Source organism: Macrobrachium rosenbergii, chromosome 2, assembly GCF_040412425.1.
Source record: "Macrobrachium rosenbergii isolate ZJJX-2024 chromosome 2, ASM4041242v1, whole genome shotgun sequence".
Taxonomy (NCBI): domain Eukaryota; kingdom Metazoa; phylum Arthropoda; class Malacostraca; order Decapoda; family Palaemonidae; genus Macrobrachium; species Macrobrachium rosenbergii.
In genome coordinates, this window is record NC_089742.1 from 1,318,295 (window position 1) to 1,339,752 (window position 21,458).

Here is a 21,458-nt window from a genome sequence, read left to right on the forward strand (position 1 = left end):
GGCTCAAGCAGAGTTGGTGAACTACGTATATATATGTACTAAACGGTTAAAGGGTTAACTTGGCTCAGTCTATATGGGGAACACGGAAGTGAGGGGAGATGTACTCTCCCTTGAAGGACACAGTTCTGATCTGATCTCTCCTGGCAATTCTCCAGCCTGCTGAACCCCTGAGTTTATTGTTATCTGCAATCTCCGCCTCCTTCTAGCCCTACTGGAAGGATTTATCAGCAAGTCCTCCCCTTCAAGTAGCTAATTGGAAGGACTGTAGTGGGTGTGATACAAATCTCTCCTTAGAGGACTTGATTGGAGGTGATCTTAGGAGGGTGTGTGAAAGACCCCTCCCTAGTATGATTGATTGGAGGTTGTAGAAGTACATCACTTTGTCCAGCCCCCAATTTCCTGGAATTTCCATGAAAATGCCTCCTGTGAAGGCTGGGTTATAGAACCAGCTGCTGTAAGCATTTTAGCTGTGCTGACTCATGATTTGGTTAACTTAATCGCGAGGCGCTTATTTCTCACTTTTACGATTGTTTTTATGACTTCAACACGATATACTGCTTATGGTTCATGCAAAAAATCCTGCCTCGATCAGGGTATTGGAATCACGATAATAACAAAAGTTTTTGGGCATTATCACTGTGTTCTTTGCTCTTTTATTCTCTTCTTTATTCTAATTTCCTATGTATTCAACATCACAACTAGTATCTCTCCTAACTATTTCTAATTTCCTATATATATCAACATCACAACATATATCTATATATATATATATATATATATATATATATATATATATATATATATATATATATATATATTGTTATGATATTCATCCCTCCCCTCCTTTTACCATTCCAGGAATCATTTAATTGTGAAATCATCTAGCATTCCTTGGCCTGTCGGGTTGGGAAATTTAGCGGGTGATGGAGAAACAAGCGTATTTAGAACCAGTAAACAGAACCGTTAGTTAGGCGTCGGTACTCCTCACCTACCCCCAACATAACTATGGTGATCCCGAAGAACAAAACCAAAGCCCCTTTACCCCTAATTTCCCCATCATGCGATGGGGAGATATGTAGGGATTATATAAGGGCAGAAGGGCATTTAGGGATGGGGAACAGGTAGTCTTTGAACTATAGGCATATAATAATTAGTGTGCTTTTCCCATACCCTCCTTGCTGGCCTTTCGACATGCTTGCAGGTTCAGCTGCACCTCCCAAAACCCCAAAATGGAATTTGGATGCAACCTGCTTTTCAAAAGCAGGGCAGAGACTTCTTTGACCTCATAATTAGTGGACGCTCTGCGGGTTCCTCTATCTCTGCTGGCCGGACTGTTCTCAAAGAAGGGACCTGGAATGGTTTAGGCGCCATAACAGTCTAAAAAGGTTAAATAATGTTACAAGTAGTCAAATAGCCAGCCCTGTCCCTTGTACTTAACTCCCTAATTTCCATTTCTTTTAAACTTTTAACCTCTTCCTCCATGAAACAATCTTCCCTTGTCAGAATCTTGCCAGTATCCCCTGCCTTGCCATTTACGCACTTTGAATTTAAGTAAAGATCACGAAATAACAATCATTTATCCCTCCACCAGTGCAATCTAAGGGCTATTTAAGTTATTTAAGTTAAGTGGTAATAGCGTAAGTTAACTTTGGGTGCATATAATTTCGTGTTCATTGTTAACACACGCTGCTCCGATTCTCAGATCATATTTACGGAAATTTTCATCAAAAGTACCTTCTAGGCTACGTTATATGTTGTATTTAAGAACGTGTCTCGAGTAATCTTCTGTAGGGAGATTCCATTTCCCTTAGTTTGAGCAGGGCTAACGCAAAACGTCTCTTTCAGGAGGAGACACGTGGCACGATCGAAATCCCATGCTTCCATACCACGTCTGCCACCCAAATTCAATTAATTCCTGTTTGTAGTTTGGAGAAGTTTCCGTTGTGGCCAACTGTTCTTAGGAAGTATTCCTCCATCCTGGAACACCATCATATGCATTACTATTTCACGTAATCAGGGCACACTAAATGTGATTATTGTCATTGAACTGATTATTGCAGATTGGTTCCATTTTTTTTATCCACTTGCTTGTTGCCAATTCATTTCATTATTGTTAATGTGTCCTATTTTGAATCTGCCCCTCAGTGATGGTGTATTGTGTCTAAATGTTGACTTGCTAATGTTGATTTGCTAAGTTTCTATAAATAAATCACTGTATGTTGGTAAAAGAATTCTAAATTTCAATATGCGATTATTATTTTTTTTTAAATTATAACTCCAGGAAAATTCTGCAGTTGTCTTCAATTAAAGACCCCTTTTGATAAATTACAAACTGGACTCCAGAAGTATTGGTTTCAACACATCAATTATAATTTTAAATTTAATCTTATCAATAAATAGAGTCTGTAAATAATATATATATATATATATATATATATATATATATATATATATATATATATATATATATATATATATATTTTTTACGTATTTCCCTAGGTTTATGGTGTTTTACAGACCGACAACGGAAACTTTATTTGATTGGCCTTGGAGATCTGACTTGCGTAAAGGGAAATCATAAAAACATATAAGGAAAAGGGGAGAGTTTAGGAGCTGAAGGCTCTACTTCATAAGGAAATGTTACATAAACACTTGGATAAATTAAGGAATTATATTTACAAAAGAAAGCATTTGATGGGAAAATGGATAAGTGAATTGATAAAGGGCTTGCAACGCCTGACAATCCTTCTACTGGAGTCTTGATTAAAGGCAAGGCACAATCCAAGATGAGGCCACTGCGAATAGGTCCGTCTGCAAGAGAGATTTACACATTACACACCAGTAAAGGAACAATATAGCACAGAATAAGTCTCGAGTTTGCACAGAGAGCACCAACGACTCGAGGAATGAATACCACTTTACACTCGAACACCGGACATTGGAAATGGCACTGGATAAACTGGCACAAGGACAGAAGTGAAATGCTGGTACTCCAAACTTTCTAAAGGGCAAACTGTCGTGACTGAAACGTCTTCACTCACACTTTACCTTAGGGGAAGCGGGTCTCTGGCGAAGAAGGACGAGGGACGATCACACATATGGCGGTGCCCTCGAGGATGACTGGAGTCTGGAGTCGGACTGGGGAGAATGAATGTTTTCTCAGCAAAGTTACCGCTCGCCCGCGTATATGGTTGTCCCTCGAGGACAGATACTGCATGGCTCCTGCTCCCACAACTAACTAACTCCTTAACTGCTTCTCTTCCTTTTAAGGCACGCGGCCAGGGGTAGGAGCCATGTCCAAACGATTTATCACTGGCCAGGTGTTCAACGATTCGGTGGCCTTTTCCCAGGTTTCCAGCGGAGGTAAGACAATTCAGCCAGTTTAATTTGCTTTTAGAAAGCCGTTTAAGAAGCTTAGTTAGGCTAAGCTTCTTAAAAGGGGCTGTAAGTCTCCTCTCTTTGCCCTTTTTTATCTGTGTCATCTCAATATCTGTTCCAGGTAAAAAGAAGGACAGATCGGAATGCTGATAACTCTGCTCTGATTTCTGGGTCAAATACGATCAGCCATTGGTCCTCAATAAACAAAGGGTAAATTAGGTTGGGAGGGATTTTGACTGGCACGAACTCTTGTTGATTATATAGATATATATATATATATATATATATATTATATATATATATATATATATATATATATATATCCATATATATATATATGAAGAATAAGTAATGCCCTTTGTTTAAGTGTGTAGAATGAGGAAAAGTTTTTTTGATTGGATTATTTTTGTTTGGAACATGAATGTATTGCCACAGGTTAATAGATTAATATAATATATTAAAAAATTAATATAATGCTTATTCGGTTTAATAATGTTCAATACAAATGATATTTCGGCTTTGCACCCTTGGGATGTTTAATTCAGCTGATAACAATCTTGCGGTTTCAACACCATTTTTATTGGTTTGATAGAACAATTGAATTGCTTTTACTCACTGTTCCTCTCTTAATCTCATGGTTGTATAAAATATCTGAAAAAATTAAAATTTAGCAAATTAATTAAAGAAAATAATAAAGAAAATATACATTATAAGAAATAAAAATAAAAAGTGCGTTACTTATGCCGCATTATTAATCCGAATAAGCATTATTTTGATTTTGTTAATAAATCACATTAATCTATTAACCTGTGACAATACATTCATGTTCGAAAAAATAAAGGAAAATTAAAAAGGCTTTTTAATTTTGTTCCATATTTAAACAAAGGGCGTACACACATCTATGGAACGTCATAGGTATGATATTATATATATATATATATATATATTATATATATATATATATCCATATATATATATATATATATATATATATATTATATATATATATATATATATATATAATTTAAATATATACATAATGGTGGTTAGTGAATTTCGATATTAATCAACATTTGTAGCTTCATGATTGTATATAAATCACGGGTGATAAAAATTTCATAACAAGAGCTGTGTTCCAAATCCTACCAATGAACTGTCATGGCGGAGGTGGGTCATTGTCATTGATTAGTACACTTTCCCCGCTCACGGTTGGGTAAAAGCAATACGACATCTCGGCAAAAGAATTTATCTCTTGATGGCTCAATGGTTTACGTCAACAGTCGCTGAATAGGCTTTCGTCGCGGGTTCGTGTCCCCAGTACGATTCCAATTCATTTATCATTTATATAAAAGATGTTAAGAAAATTCTCCAACGGAGATATACCTTTTTAAGGTCACCTGAATTTCGATATTAATACATTTCAGCTTCATGATTGTATATAAATCACGGTGAGATAAAATTTCATATATATATATATATCTTATATATATATATATATATATATATATATATATATATATATATATATATATATATATAAATCAGGGGATCTGCAGTTAAGGGAAAGAAGTCTTCAAAGTTCTTTATTTGGTGGTTTCGTGCAATCCCTTTGCACATCATCAGTCTGCAATAAATTATAAAGAGCAGTTAAAACTAAAGTTAAAATAACAATTATTATACTAGACAGTAAAAAAATTTTTATAAAGTCAACATAAAAGCAGAAAAATTTTATAAAAAAATCATAAAATAAAATAAAATATATAAATAAATATATTAAAATTCATCAAGTTTGTTAAGGAAATTTAACTACCTAACAGTACAACGCAAGAGGGAAGAATGGTTGAAGAAACGTCAATGCCCAGACAACTTTAAGCGAGTGAGAGAGAAACATTACAGAAGTGTGACTATTCAAATTAGGGGACAGGTTTATACATAATGACTCAAGGGTAGTTAAAAAGGCAGTTTGAGATGTGGACTGAGAATCGAAAAATGTGTTTTTTCAACATGAATTTTACATTTAGTAGCATGTGTTCTAATGCTAGAAAGTTCTGGATTGGATATACGGGAACCATATCGATAACTGAGTCCTAATGGCTTTAATAGCGGACTTTAAACAGTCTTTACTGGAACCAACATAAGTACCAAGACATCTTGGGCATTCAAATTTATAGATAATGCTGGACCGCATAAAATGTTGCACCTTGTCCTTATGAGAAAAATTGCAACCTTTTTGGATTCATAGGAATCAAATTTAATTTTAAAACCTATTTCTCTTTTCTGATACTTTTTTTTTTTGAACGTAATTTGTCCGAGTGGGTAAAGGAATAACAGCATACATGTTCAATTTAGGAACATTAAAGTTTTCGGAGGAGGGAGACATATATTTAGAAAGCATATTATTAATTATTTTCTGGACTAGGAATTGAGGATATGAATTAGTATATGAAAAAACTTTGATAAATAATCAATTTCAAGTGAAAATTGGACCAACTAGAAGTATATTTGAGAGCCTGATGTACCAATGTTGTAATAGAATTGATCTTAAAAGAATAAAAACAAGAGCTAAAATAGTTACTATTATAAGCCATTATAAACGTATTCTAACGATAAACAGAAGTATAAAGCATGTTGATCCTAGTAATTTTACATCCAAAAAGATAACACAATTTTGTTGTTTCATCAGGCCATTCTTCCTCTCCTCTACGTTGTACTGTAAGGTAGTTAAATGTGGTTAACAAAATGATGAATTTCATATATTTATTTAATTATATTATTTTATTTTATTATCTTTTTTATTATTTTTCTGCTTTTATTGACTTTATAAAAATTTTTATTGTCAGTATAATAATTGTTATTTTAACTTTAGTTTTACAGTGAGACTTTATAATTTATTGCAAACTGATGATTGCAAAGGATATATAATCCGAAACGTTTCTAAATAAAGAACTTTGAAGACTTCTTGTCTTATGAACCTGATTGCATTTATACTTGACTGTTGCCTTTATATATATATATATATATATCATATATATATATATATATATATATATATATATATTATATATATATATATAATATATATATATATGAAATATATATTATATATATACAAATATATGGATATATATATATATATATATATATATATATATATATATCATATATATTTGATATTTATATATATATATATATATATATATTCAAATAGTATACTATATATATATATATATATGTATATGTATATATATATATACTATATTATATATTATATATATATATATTTATATTTATTATATCCATATACTAAATATATGAACAATCTTAAATGACTGGGGTCCTTGGAGGAAGAAAGGGGAACAGTTTTAATTAATGTTAGGTGGCCAAAGGAGAAGACCAGTCTGTAAACAAAATGCAGGGAGGAGGTTTCTCACTTACCTTATTTTACCCAATTAGATTAATGTAAGGTCGCTCTGGGAAATGAGGGAGTAATTCACGTTACATGAAGCAATGGAATGACACAGGGAATTGAAAAGCCAGCAGACAACAAAAGTAAGAATGATGGCAGAATCAAATTCACAAGGATACCAGTAGCACATTGGTAACTGGACATCGTAATAAGGCGTGAATTAACCTGCAGAGGGGACTTTCTTGCAAGGGCTGCTAACTAGAATTTCTTGTATTTTCTATACAGCTGTATTCTAGGGGACTTAATTTACAAGGCTTGGTTGATTGAGGCACGAAGCAGGATTCCTGGAATAAAGAGCCAGGTTTAGTAATCGCATGCACTGGAAAGTTATCACATGAAGCCTATGCATTAGGGAGAACTTAATCACTTAATCACTTGATTGCTTAATTTAAATTGCCCTTATTTAACATATGGAAGAAGTAGTCTATCCTGATCACTGAAACTTGTATTGGCAATGGGGACAAGAGCATGGGTTGTGTCATCAATCTCAAAACAAGGGGATCTTGACAGGAGAAATGGAAAAGATGAAAATTAGGAATTGGGGAGAATTTTATGACGAGAGAAAGAATTGTACTGGCAGTGGACTGCTACTCAGACATACCTGTAAGACAAACTGGGTTGCTGGCGCTTGTCCACTACCACACAAAGGAAAGACAGGAGAAGGGTTTGTACGTCCTCTCATGCTGGGGTTTTGAGTGCATCTCTGCTGTGTCAAAGTCCTTTCTCTTGGTGGGTAAAAACATTTGTCCAGTCAAATCTAGAGGTTCATGCGCAAGCAGGCCACATCTGAAAGCAAGTCCTAAGCCAGTAAAAGGGTCACAGGGAAAGAGGCCTTATAACTAAGTCCCTGAGGCTCAAAGTAGTAGCACCATTGGAAAGGCTTTTGCCTTTTTCAATTATACTAATCCTAGTCTCTCTTCTACCCTAACAAAGGAAATGTATCGACTGAGCACGTGATTGAGGGGGTGAGGGGAGAATAAAGGTGTTTCATTGTTTTACCCCAGGTCAACGATGTTGTAGTAGGGGGGAAGGAATCTCATCACATACAGTCAAAACAAGAGGCCTAACATCGCTCCCGCCATTAAATCCTAGCCTACCAGTTAACAGTGTCAAAACATCAACAGGCAAGATTGTACTTTTCCGCAAGTTGTTGTATAGTTTTATGTATTCTCTTTAGTAAATTGAAATGCGTGTTATGTAGAAAAGGATATTATGTTTCATTGTAGTGTGGATCTAGCTAGCGGAGGATTCAAGATTGCAGCCATAACTGTCGGTGTCTACAAATCCATTTAAGTATTCCTATTCATCTTAAAGTACATTTATGGGAACTTTCCTTAGAAGATATGCATATTGAAATGTAACAAGAATTTCTTGAGGTGTGCTTTAGATGAGGATATAGAAATAGAGACTGTGCTCACACCAGTCTAACTGTACATCGAGCTAGGAGCAATTGAATACGGCAATAGTAAGTTTATATTGTCAGCTTAGTTAATATACACAATGCAATGTATTAATATAATCACAATTTAAATTAGCATACGAGTGAAGTAACCTGGGTGTCATAGCATAAGACTTAGGCTATGATTTGGGTCAGTACGTTTCAGATCGTTTGGGCTATGATTTGAAATGCTATACTTATTCTAAATGAGTCCGAATAAAATGGTGCCGTGACCATGTTTACGGTGAGTGGTTGTTGAATCAGAGATCGGTGTAGTTAAAATTTATGGAAGTCCATGGATTGTTGTGATATTTGGCGATAAAGATAAAAACATGACTGGCTGATGGTGGCGGCCATATTAGAATGTCACGTGTTACCCTAGCCCAACATGGAATAGTAGAATAAATTCAGTCAGTCTAACTGAAGCCTGACTTTTGATAATAGCTCGGTGGAAATTTGAACCTTCCTTTCTTTTTTTTTTTGTATTTTTTGATCATTGCACATTAATAAAATAAAACTGAGAAAATGACTATGGCTTATCCCGACATATTTCACATAGAGTGAAAGGTTGCTGTGATAGGACATTCTCATGTAAAACATCTCAGTCGTTTTATGACAGGGTGCTGTAGTAAAAGTGATGTGAGACTAAAACAGCCCTTGTATTATCTCACTTTTGGGAAATCAGGAGCAGTGTGCGATAGCCTACTGGATCCTGTGTTAGTGACCAAATTGACAGCTTATGCCCCAGATTCGTTATCCTGTTCATCGGAGGAAACGATATTGATGTTAACGATGACTATACAGAATTGGTCAAGAAAGTAAAAAATAAGATTTTAGGACTAGTAGAGAGATTGGAAGGTATCTATAACTGTAAGGTTTTAATAGTTAGCATAGAGATTCGTCATGCTCCTAGAAACATCCCTAGGGATACATATTGAGCACAAAAAAATCTACTAAACCAATTATTGAAGAGAAACCGAGAAATAACTTTTGTTTTCAATCAGTTAGTAGAAAGTGACTTTGCCGGTGATAAAGTACATTTCCACTATGATAGTTATAAGACACTGGCGAGTCACTTATATGAAGCAGCTGATGCCTATGCCTTTAGTCAGGATTGGTAAATACCAGGTTGTGCTCATGCCAACTGAGAGATTAGGTTAAGTTAGGTTAGGCAAAATGATGGTTGACATATTTCCACTTTGTAAATTTATTTTTCCCTTCTTTATAAATTGTAGGTAATGGAATGGAAATTTTTTTTATTTTTTTTATTTATGGTGAGTTTTAAGATACTTAAGTGAGATTTAATATGGAATAAACCCTGTTGTGCATTGTATATATGTATGTGTAGTCAAGGACACATATATATATACAATATAACCGGTAGTGATCTACCATTAATTGATCTGAAGTGTGGCCAACTTTTAAATATTATATTTGCTAATGGGGTATATATATATTTTTGGGGAGTTGGCAGTTTGTACACTTTTAGTAATTAATTACTTAGTAATTAGGAACTTGTGTATTTGGTGTTCATAAATTATAGGCTAAGATGTCTGACCTAGAAGAATTGAAGAGGAGACAGGGGGTTTTTAAGTCTGTGACAACTAACTGGTCAAAGAAGGTTGAAACCACTATTGATACAGGTGATATCAATAGTATTTCTTTATTGAGAAAATCCTCAAAGGAATATTTACAGAAAATCCAGGAATTGGGTAATGAAATATTGGATCTAACAGATCCTGTAGAACAACCTGACCAAATTATGAATGAAGCTAAATATAGCCTAAAGGTAGGCACTGAAATTTATAGGCTAAATTCCTCCATCAAAAGTCTTCTAGCTGTAAGAGGTGAACCTAATGCACCGATATTGCCTGTTCAAGCTACTGTGAAGTTACTTAAATTAGACCTCAAACATTTCGATGGTGATTTAATGGAATGGAATTCATTTTGGGAACTTTATGAAGTTTCAGTGCACCAACGTACTGATTTTGAAAATATACAGAAGTTTTCTTATTTGAAGGGTCTATTGGAAGGAGAGGCTCTGGAACCGGTATCTGGTTTTAAATTAGAAGGTGATAAATATTTGCAAGCAGTGCACTTGTTAAAAGAGATTTATGGCAGAAAAGACGAAATCAAATTGTGTTTAGTTAGAAAACTCTTCCAAACTGAGACTCCCAAGGCAGATGCAGAACCACTACAAGGTTTTGGAGTGCAATTCGAATGCTGCATAAGATCACTGGAGAGTGAAAGACTGGAATTGAGTGAATTATATTCCATCTTGCTCTACACCAAACTACCAGGTAGTGTAAGTGAAATAATAAAAAGAAGGTGTGGAGAAGATTGGCTGAAATTTTACACCTTTGAAAAATATCTTGAAGAAGAAATATACAATTTGAGGGCTTTTCCACAGACTGAAACAGCAAAAGCTAATACACTGACAACGGTATCTGCTTTCGCAGTAGAACAACGGCAATCTGTGAGACCAAAAACAACATTGGTAAGGCCCAAAGAAAGTAAAAACAAAGCCAAAGTAAACCAGGGCACATTGTAAATCTTATGTAACCAGAGAAAGAAAGATAGAACACCTCAGAGCTCTGGGTTTGTGTTTCATATGTGCATTCAGTAAACACTTCAGTTCCAACTGTGGCAGGCAAGGTTGTAATAATCTTTGCACTGTTAGACATCATAGTGCTATTTGCATTTGAAACCAGCCAAATAAATCAAAGGTAGATGAGGGTACAAGTTGGAACTCTCTCCCTGACAAATACTGGACAGGTAAATAAGACGACTAGGAAGTCGATCTTACCTATAGCCACAATAACCCTAAAAGGTAAAAAAGGTCGCATTGTGTGAAAAAGCGGGTTGTTATAGCCGATTCACTTATGGTAGATTCTTGGGCCTACGAGACGTTTGTTTGGCGGCCTTTGATTGGCTGGTACTAGGAGGTATGCAGCTCGCTCACAGTTTCATTTTAATGTCTGTAGCTCAGAAAACTTGCAATATGTTTATTTTTCTTCATTTATCTCACGTTTTACACAAGATAGGAAGTTTTGGTCGTACCATAGGATTCGGTATTAATTGTACAACTAAATCATGATTTCCTGAAATCAGTAAGATAAAACACACAGGAATTACAACAAGTAAAAGTGAAGAGAGAAGCATTTCATTCTTTATACTGTTTTTACATATCGTCGGATTTTGCATCATTCATGCGATCAAGATAAAATAAAACTAGTGTTTTCATACAATACATTCCCCCTGAGTATGCTGGTGCTTCAGATTTTAGATGCATGTGATATGTGAACAGAAAATGAAGAATATGTCTTATTATGTTGCATCCGTACTTGACTCAGTTTGGCAGTAGTGCCGAGAGACGGTGATCTGCAAAAAGTCAGCGAGAGCTTTGAGGCGCCGTTGACAGTTGCCAATTAGCGATATGAGGAGTTTGCAGTTTCGACAATATTTACCGTATTATTATGCCATTACATTTTCTGTACATAAATGCATAGAATTCACATTATGACTGTCGCACTTTTTCAGTCCAATATCATATATGTCCGTATGTCTGGACGTATCTGATAAGAAAAAATTGATAATCGTATGGATGCATCTGGATGTGTTGGCTTCAATTTAGTCCAGATGAGAAATTTGCATACTGTAGGCTACATGATAAATAACAGGCTAAATAATTATTAGTTCATTATTATGGCCGCTTGCTTCTCTGGTCAGTAACACGAAAAGCTGATGGTTTTTATATGTTCATTCAATTAACGAAAAGTACATATTTTTTCTTACCATAAAATCTATTAGCGATGTAACGAATATAAAATTCTGTCTTTTTCAGAATTTGTTTGAGCTGCTCTTACACCAGAGCGTTTATTCCTCTATATACATGTTATATTTGATAATTATGCAGGCCTGTTATTTATTATGTAGCCTACAGTATGCAAATTTCTCACCTAGCCTAAACTGAAGCCAACACATCGAGATGCATCTATATGATTATAAATTTTTTCTTATCAGATGTGTCCAGACATACGGACATAATTATATGATATTGGAGTGAAAAAGCTCGACATTCATAAACGGAATTCTATGCCTTTGTTTACAGAAAATGTAATGACATGACAATATACGGTAAATATTGTCGAAACTGTTAACTTCTCATATTGCTAATTGGCAACTGTCAACGACGCCTCGGCTTTGCAGATCACCGTCTCTCGGTTTCTACTGCCAAACTGAGACAAGAACGGATGCAACATAATAAGACATATTCTTCATTTTCTCTTCACATATCACACGCATCTAAAATCTGAAAGAACCAGCGTATTTAGGGTGAATTTGTGAATGATGCAAAATCCGACGATATGTAAAAACAGTATAAAGAATGAAATGCTTCTCTCTTCACTTTTACTCTTTGTAATTCCTGTGTGTTTTATCTTACTGATTTCAGGAAATCATGATTTTTTTGTACAATTAATACCGAATCCTATGGCATGACCAAAACTTTCCTATCTTGTGTAAAACGTGAGATAAATGAAGAAAAATAAAGATATTTCAAGGTTTCTGAGCTACAGACATTAAAATGAAACAGTGAGCCAGCTGCATACCACCCAGTACCAGCCAATCAGAGGCCGCCAAACAAACGCCTCGTAGGCCCAAGAATCTACCTTAAGTGAATCGGCTATAAGTACTTGTGCCGAAAAATCATTTATAAAGAAATCTGCTCATGAGGAACTCCACTATAAAAGCAAGGGAGTTGAAAACATCTTTGAGAGGGTACTTAACTACTACACCAGTTAAGGAAGATGAAATGGTGAACATTGCTGTACCTCATCGGGGTAGATTAATAAATATGGATTGTATAGTGGTAGACGAGCTACCAGAATATACAAGGAAATTTGGCATTAAGAAGAACTTAAGGTCGTTGTGTAAAACGAAAATCAGCTTAGCTGATAAAGATTTTGACCTACCCATAGAGAAGCAATCACCTATTGAATTGTTAATAGGAGCTGACAATGTGTAAAACATCTTACACCCAGGTTTTAGGAACTTTGAAAATTTAGTATTGCTACCAACCATATTTGGTTATGTGGTAACTGGAACAAGTAGATCTTCTCCCACCAAGGAGACTCATGTCTCCATTTTAAAACTGGCAGTGGAAACTGATGACATAATTATGGCTGAAGGGGCTACTCAATTAAAGGATCCAAGGGAAGATCTTGAAGGTTTATGGAGTTTGAATCATTTAGGTATTAACTGCAGTGAAATAACGGAGGAGGAACGGAAGGTATTAAAGAACTTAGAGATTACTATAACTTACCCTGAAACTGACAAACAGTATATTGTGGCATTGCCTTGGAAAGGCAATAAAAGGAGATTAACTTCCAACTTTGGGTTGGCTTTAAACAGATTAAAACAACAGTGTGTCAAGTTTCAGAAAGACATTCAGTATCTAGAACACTATAAGAAAATCCTGAAGGATCAGGAGGACAGGAGATTCATGGAGAGAGTGGAATGTCTTAAAACAGAAGACTGTAATTTTTTGGCGCACCATGGTATTAAGAAGGACAGTGCAACAACCCCTATTAGGATAGTATTTGACTGTTCTGTTAGACAGGGGAAAAGTGGGTTGAGCTTATATGATTGTTTGTGGACAGGACCACATATAACAGCTGACCTGCTCAAAGTTCTGCTGCAGTTTAGAACAAAATCGTTTGCTTGTATTAGTGACATAGAGAAAGCATTTTTAATGGTGCAACTCAGGGAGGAGGATAGGGACTATACTAGGATTTTATGGTTGAAAGATCCAGCAGACCCCAACAGTAAATTGTTAGTGTATAGATTTAGAGTTGTTTTATTTGGAGCTACATATTCTCCCTTTCTGCTGAATGCAATGATTAAGAAACACCTGTCTATGGTAGAAGGTGATGTAGAAAGGATAAAAAGAGGACTATATCTAGATAACTTGCAGTTCACTAGCAATGATGATAATGAACTGGTGAATTTTTTCTTTGAAGCAAATAAGATATTTGCACAGGCACACTTATATCTGAAAGAATGGACGAGTAATAATGTCTCGTTACAAACTATTGCTAAGGCATATGGGATTAGTGCCAGAGAACAAACAACTCATAAGGTCTTAGGTCTGCACTGGGACAAAAAAAAGGATACCTTGACATTACATCTGACTAAGATACGTAAGTCCAGCCAGACTAAGAGAGAAGTGTTGAGAACTGTTGCACAGATTTACGATCCATTAGGAGTGCTTCTACCCGTTACTATTAGGACAAGGGTGTACCTGCAGAATTTGTGGAAGCAACAACTAGATTGAGTTATCCGAAGACATAAAAAAATGTCTTGATAATTTTCTTTCCTAGGAATACTAGCCTAGGAAAGGGGGATTCCTTACACATATTTTGTGATGCCAGTGAGTTAGCATATGGTTGTGTAGCTTATAGAGTAAAGAACAAAAACTCTCATTTAATGATGGCAAAGGAAAGAGTAGTGCCTATTAAAGAATTTCTATTCCGAAACTTGAGTTGATGGCATTGTTGCTAGCAGCAAGAATGGCCAAATTTATTAAAGAATCCTTTGAGAAAGATGAGTTTGTGGAACTGTTCGTTTGGTCGGACAGTAAAGTCGCCCTAAGTTGGCTAGTATGAAAAAATGTTCTCCCTGTGTTTGTGAAAAATAGAGTACAGGAAATAAACTCTTTAATTCCAGAGGTGGTCTTGTCCTATGTGCCTACAGATGATAATCCCAGTGACTGGTTGACACGTGGGAAAAGGAGAGAAATGATCTTGGATAGTTCTTTCTGGTGGGAGGGACCCCCTTGCTTAAAAAATTCCTCTTGGCCAATAGATAGGTCATGGGTTGGTTGATCACTTGTGCAGGGCAGGGAAGCGAACATTTTGATCAATACTGTAGGGAACAACCTGAATGGTAATACTCACTTGCTGAATTGGGAGAGATTAAGCAAGATTAAAAAGGTCTATAAGACCACAGCGTGGATCCTACAATTTTTGAATAATTGTAGGAGTTCAATCAATATGAAGAGACATGGTGAATTGACCTTGGAAGAACTCCAAGAGGCAAAGAATAAGACCATTGCCATCATACAGAGAAAATATTTCCAAGAGGAATGTGAGAGTTTGATGAAGGGGGTAAGAAAACCAAAACTGGCTCTCGTACACCAGTTGAATCTTTACCTGGACAACGGGGTAGACTAGAACGCTCACAGTTACCCGAATCTGTTAAGTTTCCCATACTATTGCTGAAGAGTTGCTATGTTACTCTGGTAATTATTAAAGAACATCATGATGCTAATGCTCATATGGGTGTAAATGCCACTGTGGCGAGTGTCAGACAGGAGTTCTGGATCCCACAGGTAAGGCAACTGACTAAGAGTATAATACACCATTGTGTTATTTGTAGGAGAACGTAGGGAAGGCTGTACAGGCCCAGTGTAGTTCCTCCATTACCTGAGTTCAGGGTGCAATGTAAGCAACCTTTCAATACAACAGGCATGGACTACACCGGCGTATTATGGGCTAAGGGAAGAGGACAAAGCCCTGAGAAGGCTTATATCATCTTATTTACATGCCCGATAGCCAGAGGCATACATGTGGAGCTAGTTGATAACCAGTCCAGTGACTTGTTCCTCATGAGTTTTAGAAAATTCTGTAGCAGAAAAGGTTTCCCAGCACTCATGTTGAGTGACAATGCCACCGTGTTTGTAGCAGCATCAGAATACCTTTAAGACCATGTCGGAGAATCCCAGGGTAAAGGAATATCTGTTGGGTATAAAATGTAACTGGGAGTTCATTCCAGTGAGAGCACCATGGTTTGCTGCTATATGGGGAAAGGCTGATAAGACTTCTGAAGTCATGTCTAAAAAAGATTGTAGGACAAGCCTTGCTCAGTTTTGAGGAACTGACCTGTGTGCTGGTGGAGCTGGAAGGAATTATCAATGACACCATTAAGTTGCACGCCCGGGGATTTGAATCAGTTGGAAATCTTAACCCCTAACCATTTGATCCTTGGACAAAAGCTCAAGTCCTTCCCAGGGGAAGTCATAAATTGTGAAGAGATCTCTGGTGACCCTACCTATGGACGGAGAGAGTTCACCGAGAAAAGATTCATATATATATCCAAGTTGTGTGAAGAATTGTAGAAGAGATGGGAGAGGGAATATTTAACAATGTTAAGAGAGACCCATCGAGTAGGAATGGAGCATGGCTCTTGGCCCGGGATAGGGGAAGTTGTCCTCATTCATGAAGAGGGGCCAAGGAGCAAGTGGAAGTTGGGCCAAGTGATCGAGTTACTTGTAATGTTGCTTAACTACTGGTATTGGTTGTTGTATGGTAGTTAGTCAAAGGTTTGGTTTCGGTCAGAGATGGCCATGAACTCAGTCCCTTCATAGCTGTAATGTAGTGTGGATCTAGCTAGTGGAGGACTCAAGAATGCAGCCATAATTATCGGTGTCTACAAATCCATTTAAGTATTCCTATTCATCTTAAAGTACATTTAGGGAAACTTTCTTTAGCAGATATGCATATTGAAATGTAGGGAGAATTTCTTGAGGTGTGTATTAGATGAGAGTAGTGAAATAGAGACTGTGCTCACACCAGTCTAATTGTACATCAAGCTAGGAACAATTGAATACTCCAATAGTACTGTTCATATTGTCAGTTTAGTTAATATACACAACACAATGTATTAATATAATCACAATTTAAACTAGCATAAGAGCGAAGTAACCTGGGTATCGTAGCATAAGACTTAAGCTGCGTTTTGGGTCAGTATTTCAGATCGTTTAGTCTATACGACAGCAGTGATGATTTGAAATGCTATACTTATTCTGAATGAGTTGGAATAAACTGAGAAGGTCTTTTATTTAAAAAAAATATATATTATTTGGCTGGCTAAGAGGGAAGAATGAAAATACGTGAAAGGTCCCCCCTTTCGAAAGTCATTCATGTCCTTTCGGGTGTGAAGGTCTTGGCTAAGTAAGCTATTCGTCCCGACTAGTCAGCTAGCGTCCCTACATGAATTTTGCTTTTGCACTGCAATAGCTAAATGGACTCACCTAAATGCTAGGAGGGGCACTTGAGTTGGCTAACTTGCGTACTGCAACAGGCCTAACCTATCTAAGGGTATAGACACTTCTACTGTCTCTAACAACAGGAGAACTCTACTCCTAGGCAAATGCACATGGTAAATATTTAACCTAACCTACTGTCCTAAGACTGGCACTGAACGAGCTGGCACTGACAAATGGCACACAATGAATTATGAGTTACGCAATGCTTTATAATTAACACATGCAACAAAATTAAACATGAGTAGCCTGAAGGGTAAATCACGGTATACAACTAAGGAAGGTATCAGTTTGAGTCTGGAATGGTTTTGAAGGAGGTTAGTTGGGAAAAGGTTAGTATGTTACAAATGCCTAAGAGGTTAATCGTTAATACTACTGGGGCAGAGATCATGCAGGCTACCTTCTCTGGGCAGGTGCCAGGATCACTGTGAGATGTAAGCAGCACTGTGCCAACTGGGCACAAGTGCCAAGGAGAGCTTGTGGCTCTGATTTGTTAATTGGATCTTTTCCACCCCTTCTTCTTCTTCTTCACGGGCCTCCAAGGTCTGGCTAGGCCATTCCTAGGAGGTGATGAGGGTACCAAATCTGGAGAAAGGTTAGAAGTGCCGTTAGGAGCAGGATCAGGGCAGCCTCAGTAGCTACAGGCTGGTCTCCTACTTCGGCTGCTGCGACAACCATCGTGGGAGTAGAGCCAGCATCTGCATCCTGGCTGGACAGTTCCTGGTCGACAAGAAAAGAGGTAATGTCCAGGCCTGCCAGAGGGTCATCCTGAGCAGCTGGAAGAGAGTGGGAAGAAGAAGTGTCAGGGGTAGGAGGCTCACAATGGGCGATGACTACATCTGTGAGGTTAGGTGGATCTCCTGTAGGAGGATCCATGTCAGGTTCTGGATTCGGCACTGGCACTAACTAGGGGCCAGGCACAGGGATTAAGGTTGGTATGGATATTCCGGCTGAGATAGGTGGAGCTTGGCACTAACCAGTGCTCGCAAGTAGCACTGGCAGCAAGTTGGATTCAGACGAGGCTGAAGAGGGACCCGTGTGTGCAAAACCCCTCAGTGTGCCTGGAGTGATAGGGGACAGAGATTCATGTCTTGAGGAGAAAGCCGAGCCTCTTGGGTTGGTTGTGGAAATGGTGGCCACAGCGGCTAGCTTGCTGGGGCACTTTAACCATCTTTCGGAGTACCCTCTTATGTTGCAGGTCCTACAGCTGTAGTTGGTAGTATCCCTTTGTGTTGAGGGAGGAGTTTTTGGTGGCCATCCGGTTGTGAGATTTGCGGACTAGGCCTGGAATAGTTTAGATACTAGTGGGTCCGGTTCGCTCTTGGGCGAACGGAAGTTTTGGCTGGCGGTAGCACAACTGTCACAGAGGCTCTGTCCCACTCGGGAGGTTTTGGTATGGCCTCATTGGCAGAGACAGTCAGGCAACAGAGTGACAAGGGTGTGGGACATCCCCAGGGATGTCTTGCCCTAGCAGGAATTCCACTCCTTGCCGAATATGTTTCACCACTCCAAGGCAGTGAGTTTGGGTCTCCAAGGGGTGATCACTCTGAGTTCGACTGTGGGAATGGTCAAAGACTGCTCGTCTACCCAGGTTATCATCCACCTCGTTTGCTCGTCTACGGTGGCACTGACTGGCACTTTGGCCCGATCAATCAGGCTAATATCCAAGCCAGTGTCTGCAGTAGTTGGTAGGTGCACTGGTGGGCTAGAGACATCCAGAGGGGCCACTGAGACGGGCTGAGTCCAGACCCGCTCTGGGTGAGACCTCTCTGGTGGCACAGCCAGGGAGGAGGTGGCACTAATCAGGTTGACGTGTCTGGGATAGGGCACATGCTTTGAGCAGGCCGGATAACCGGAAGAAGAGTGCCCTGGGATGGGATGATCTCCCGGCAGTGACAGTCTGCTGGGAAGGTGGTGTGGAAGTAGAAGGAGAGGAGGAGCGGCGGTTATCGGTAGGCTGCCGTTGGTTGTTGCCTTGGTTGTTGTCTGCCTTGTAGTGGCACTCAGCTTCGGAATGACCATACCTCTTGCAGATGGCGCAAGTAGATTTGCTAGGTGGTCCGTTCCTTGGACGCGTTGAGCCTGAGAGGTATCCGGGTGACACTACGTGGCATTGAAACGTGCTGTGGGAGACATTAAATGTATCCCAGACATCGGCCAAGCGGCAGGCTTCCCTGAGAGTGGGTGGCTGCTTACCACTGAGAAAAACAGCCAGAGGCCCAGGCACACACTGGAAAAGATCTCCCAGCATGGTCCTATTGAATAGGTCCTCGAAAGTCGTGCTTTTCAGGGAGTCGACCCAGCGGGTCCCAGCCTGAGTCTTGTGACAGGACCATTCTGTCCAGGACCAGCCAGCTTTCTTGGCCAGACATCGGAACCATTGTCTCCACTTCTCAGGGGTTATTTTGTTTGCCTTGGCCACTACCTCACGGACTGTGGCCATGTCTCCCATTGACTCTGCTCCAGCGAGCGGAGGGCTGCCTTTGTTTGGTCAGCACTAAGGCCCTTTCGGCCTCAGTGGTGTTGAAATTATGAAAGAGTGCCTTGACCTCTTCCAGCCATGCTTCCGGCTCTTCCTCAGTCCACTTAGGGACTAGGGCATTAAGGTTTGATAGTGGAGCATTCGAGGCAGCAGGTGTGGGGCTAGAGGCTTGTTGGGATGCTAGAGCTTCTGTGCTTTCCCTCCTTGCTCTCTCCAACTCGAGCTCCTTGTCTTTGAGGGGTAGTTTGTGCTGTCAGTCCTCTCTTCTCTTTCTTCTTCCAGCCACCTCTGTTCAGCTTTGTGCTGTCTTTTCCTCTCTTCTCTTTCTTCATCTCACGGTCTCTGTTCTTCTTCGTGCTGCCTTCTCCTCTCTTTTCTCTCTTCTTCTTTTCTCCTCTGCTCAGCTTCTCGCTATCTCTGTTTTGCTATCTGTTGTTTGATCCACTTGGTGAGTCCATGTCCTGTGAGTCCGGCCTCCTTCCCTACATCCATGAAGGCTTTGTACTCTTCAGTTGCCATGTTGCTGGTGGGGATGGATGGCTAAATGGGTTGACTGGGTGTTCCTGGAGGAAAGGTTTGTGATGAATGTGGGAAGTGTCCTGTAATTTGGTGGCACTTCAGTGGTGTGGCACCTTTCAATGAGGTGGCATTGTGGTTGAGTGTGCCGTGCAAAGGTCACACTGAGGAAGCAATCCTGAAGGAAGTCTGATCCTTCTGGGTAGATATACTGGTAGATATGGAAGTGCTCCTGAAGGTATAATATTCCCTATGGGCAGAAACGCTTAGGAAATGGGAGTGATCCTGAAGGCACTACGTTTCTTATGGGTGGATACACTGTGGTGGCACTGTGTATCTCAGGTACAGGTGCAGTGGCTTATGAGTGAGTATTTTGATTGGCTGGCACTGTGGTGCTGGTACGCTCCGTGGAGCAATACAAAATGTCAGTGCACAAAACGGCACTGAAGGAAATGGCACTCTGCCTGAGGTAGAAGGTAATCAAGGGGTAAGAGGGAAAGGAGAGACTTCGGCAGAAAGTCAGTGAGAAAAGAGAGGGAAAGAAGAAAGATAAGTGCTTCAGTAATTGGGTTGGTTGGCAGTGCCTCAAATTAATGGCACTGTGGGAAGGGGAAACTGGGGCGTGACACTCGTGGGTGGCTAGTTTTATGAACTAGAGGTTGCTTCCTGAGATGGGGAAAGGAAGTCTTCTCCCTGACATGAGGAGAGGGAGAATATGGGGTTGCACACAATATGCGATTTGGTGCTTGCAGCATACGCAAGTCTTGAATGAGAAATACCCACTCGTACACGGCAGTTGATAAGTGTGTAAGTAATTAGTTGTCCGTGTGCTCTATGGCGTACGAGAATTTATAGGGGCTGAAGTACTGAATGGAAAAAGCAGGTATGTGATATTATTCGCTGAATACTAGCGCTTATAAATTTTGTGCACTGTGTATAATAAAGTGATAATGGAGTTGGATCTTCAAAGTTCGAAGATTGGTTAAACGAAAGAAAATTCTTTGTATTTGGCTTTTATGATTCGTGGGTTGGTTTTCCAATACACGTGGATAAATTTTTGTATGCCACTCATTAT

General features: G+C 38.8%; 1 protein-coding gene across 1 annotated transcript; it reads left to right on the forward strand.

The window, feature by feature from the left end:
* The first annotated feature begins 9,831 nt into the window (after window positions 1-9,831).
* Window positions 9,832-10,833, forward strand: LOC136849340 (uncharacterized). Its single transcript, XM_067122705.1, has one exon. It carries the CDS (start codon window positions 9,832-9,834, stop codon window positions 10,831-10,833), a length of 1,002 nt encoding a protein of 333 aa, XP_066978806.1.
* The last annotated feature ends 10,625 nt before the right edge of the window (window positions 10,834-21,458 follow it).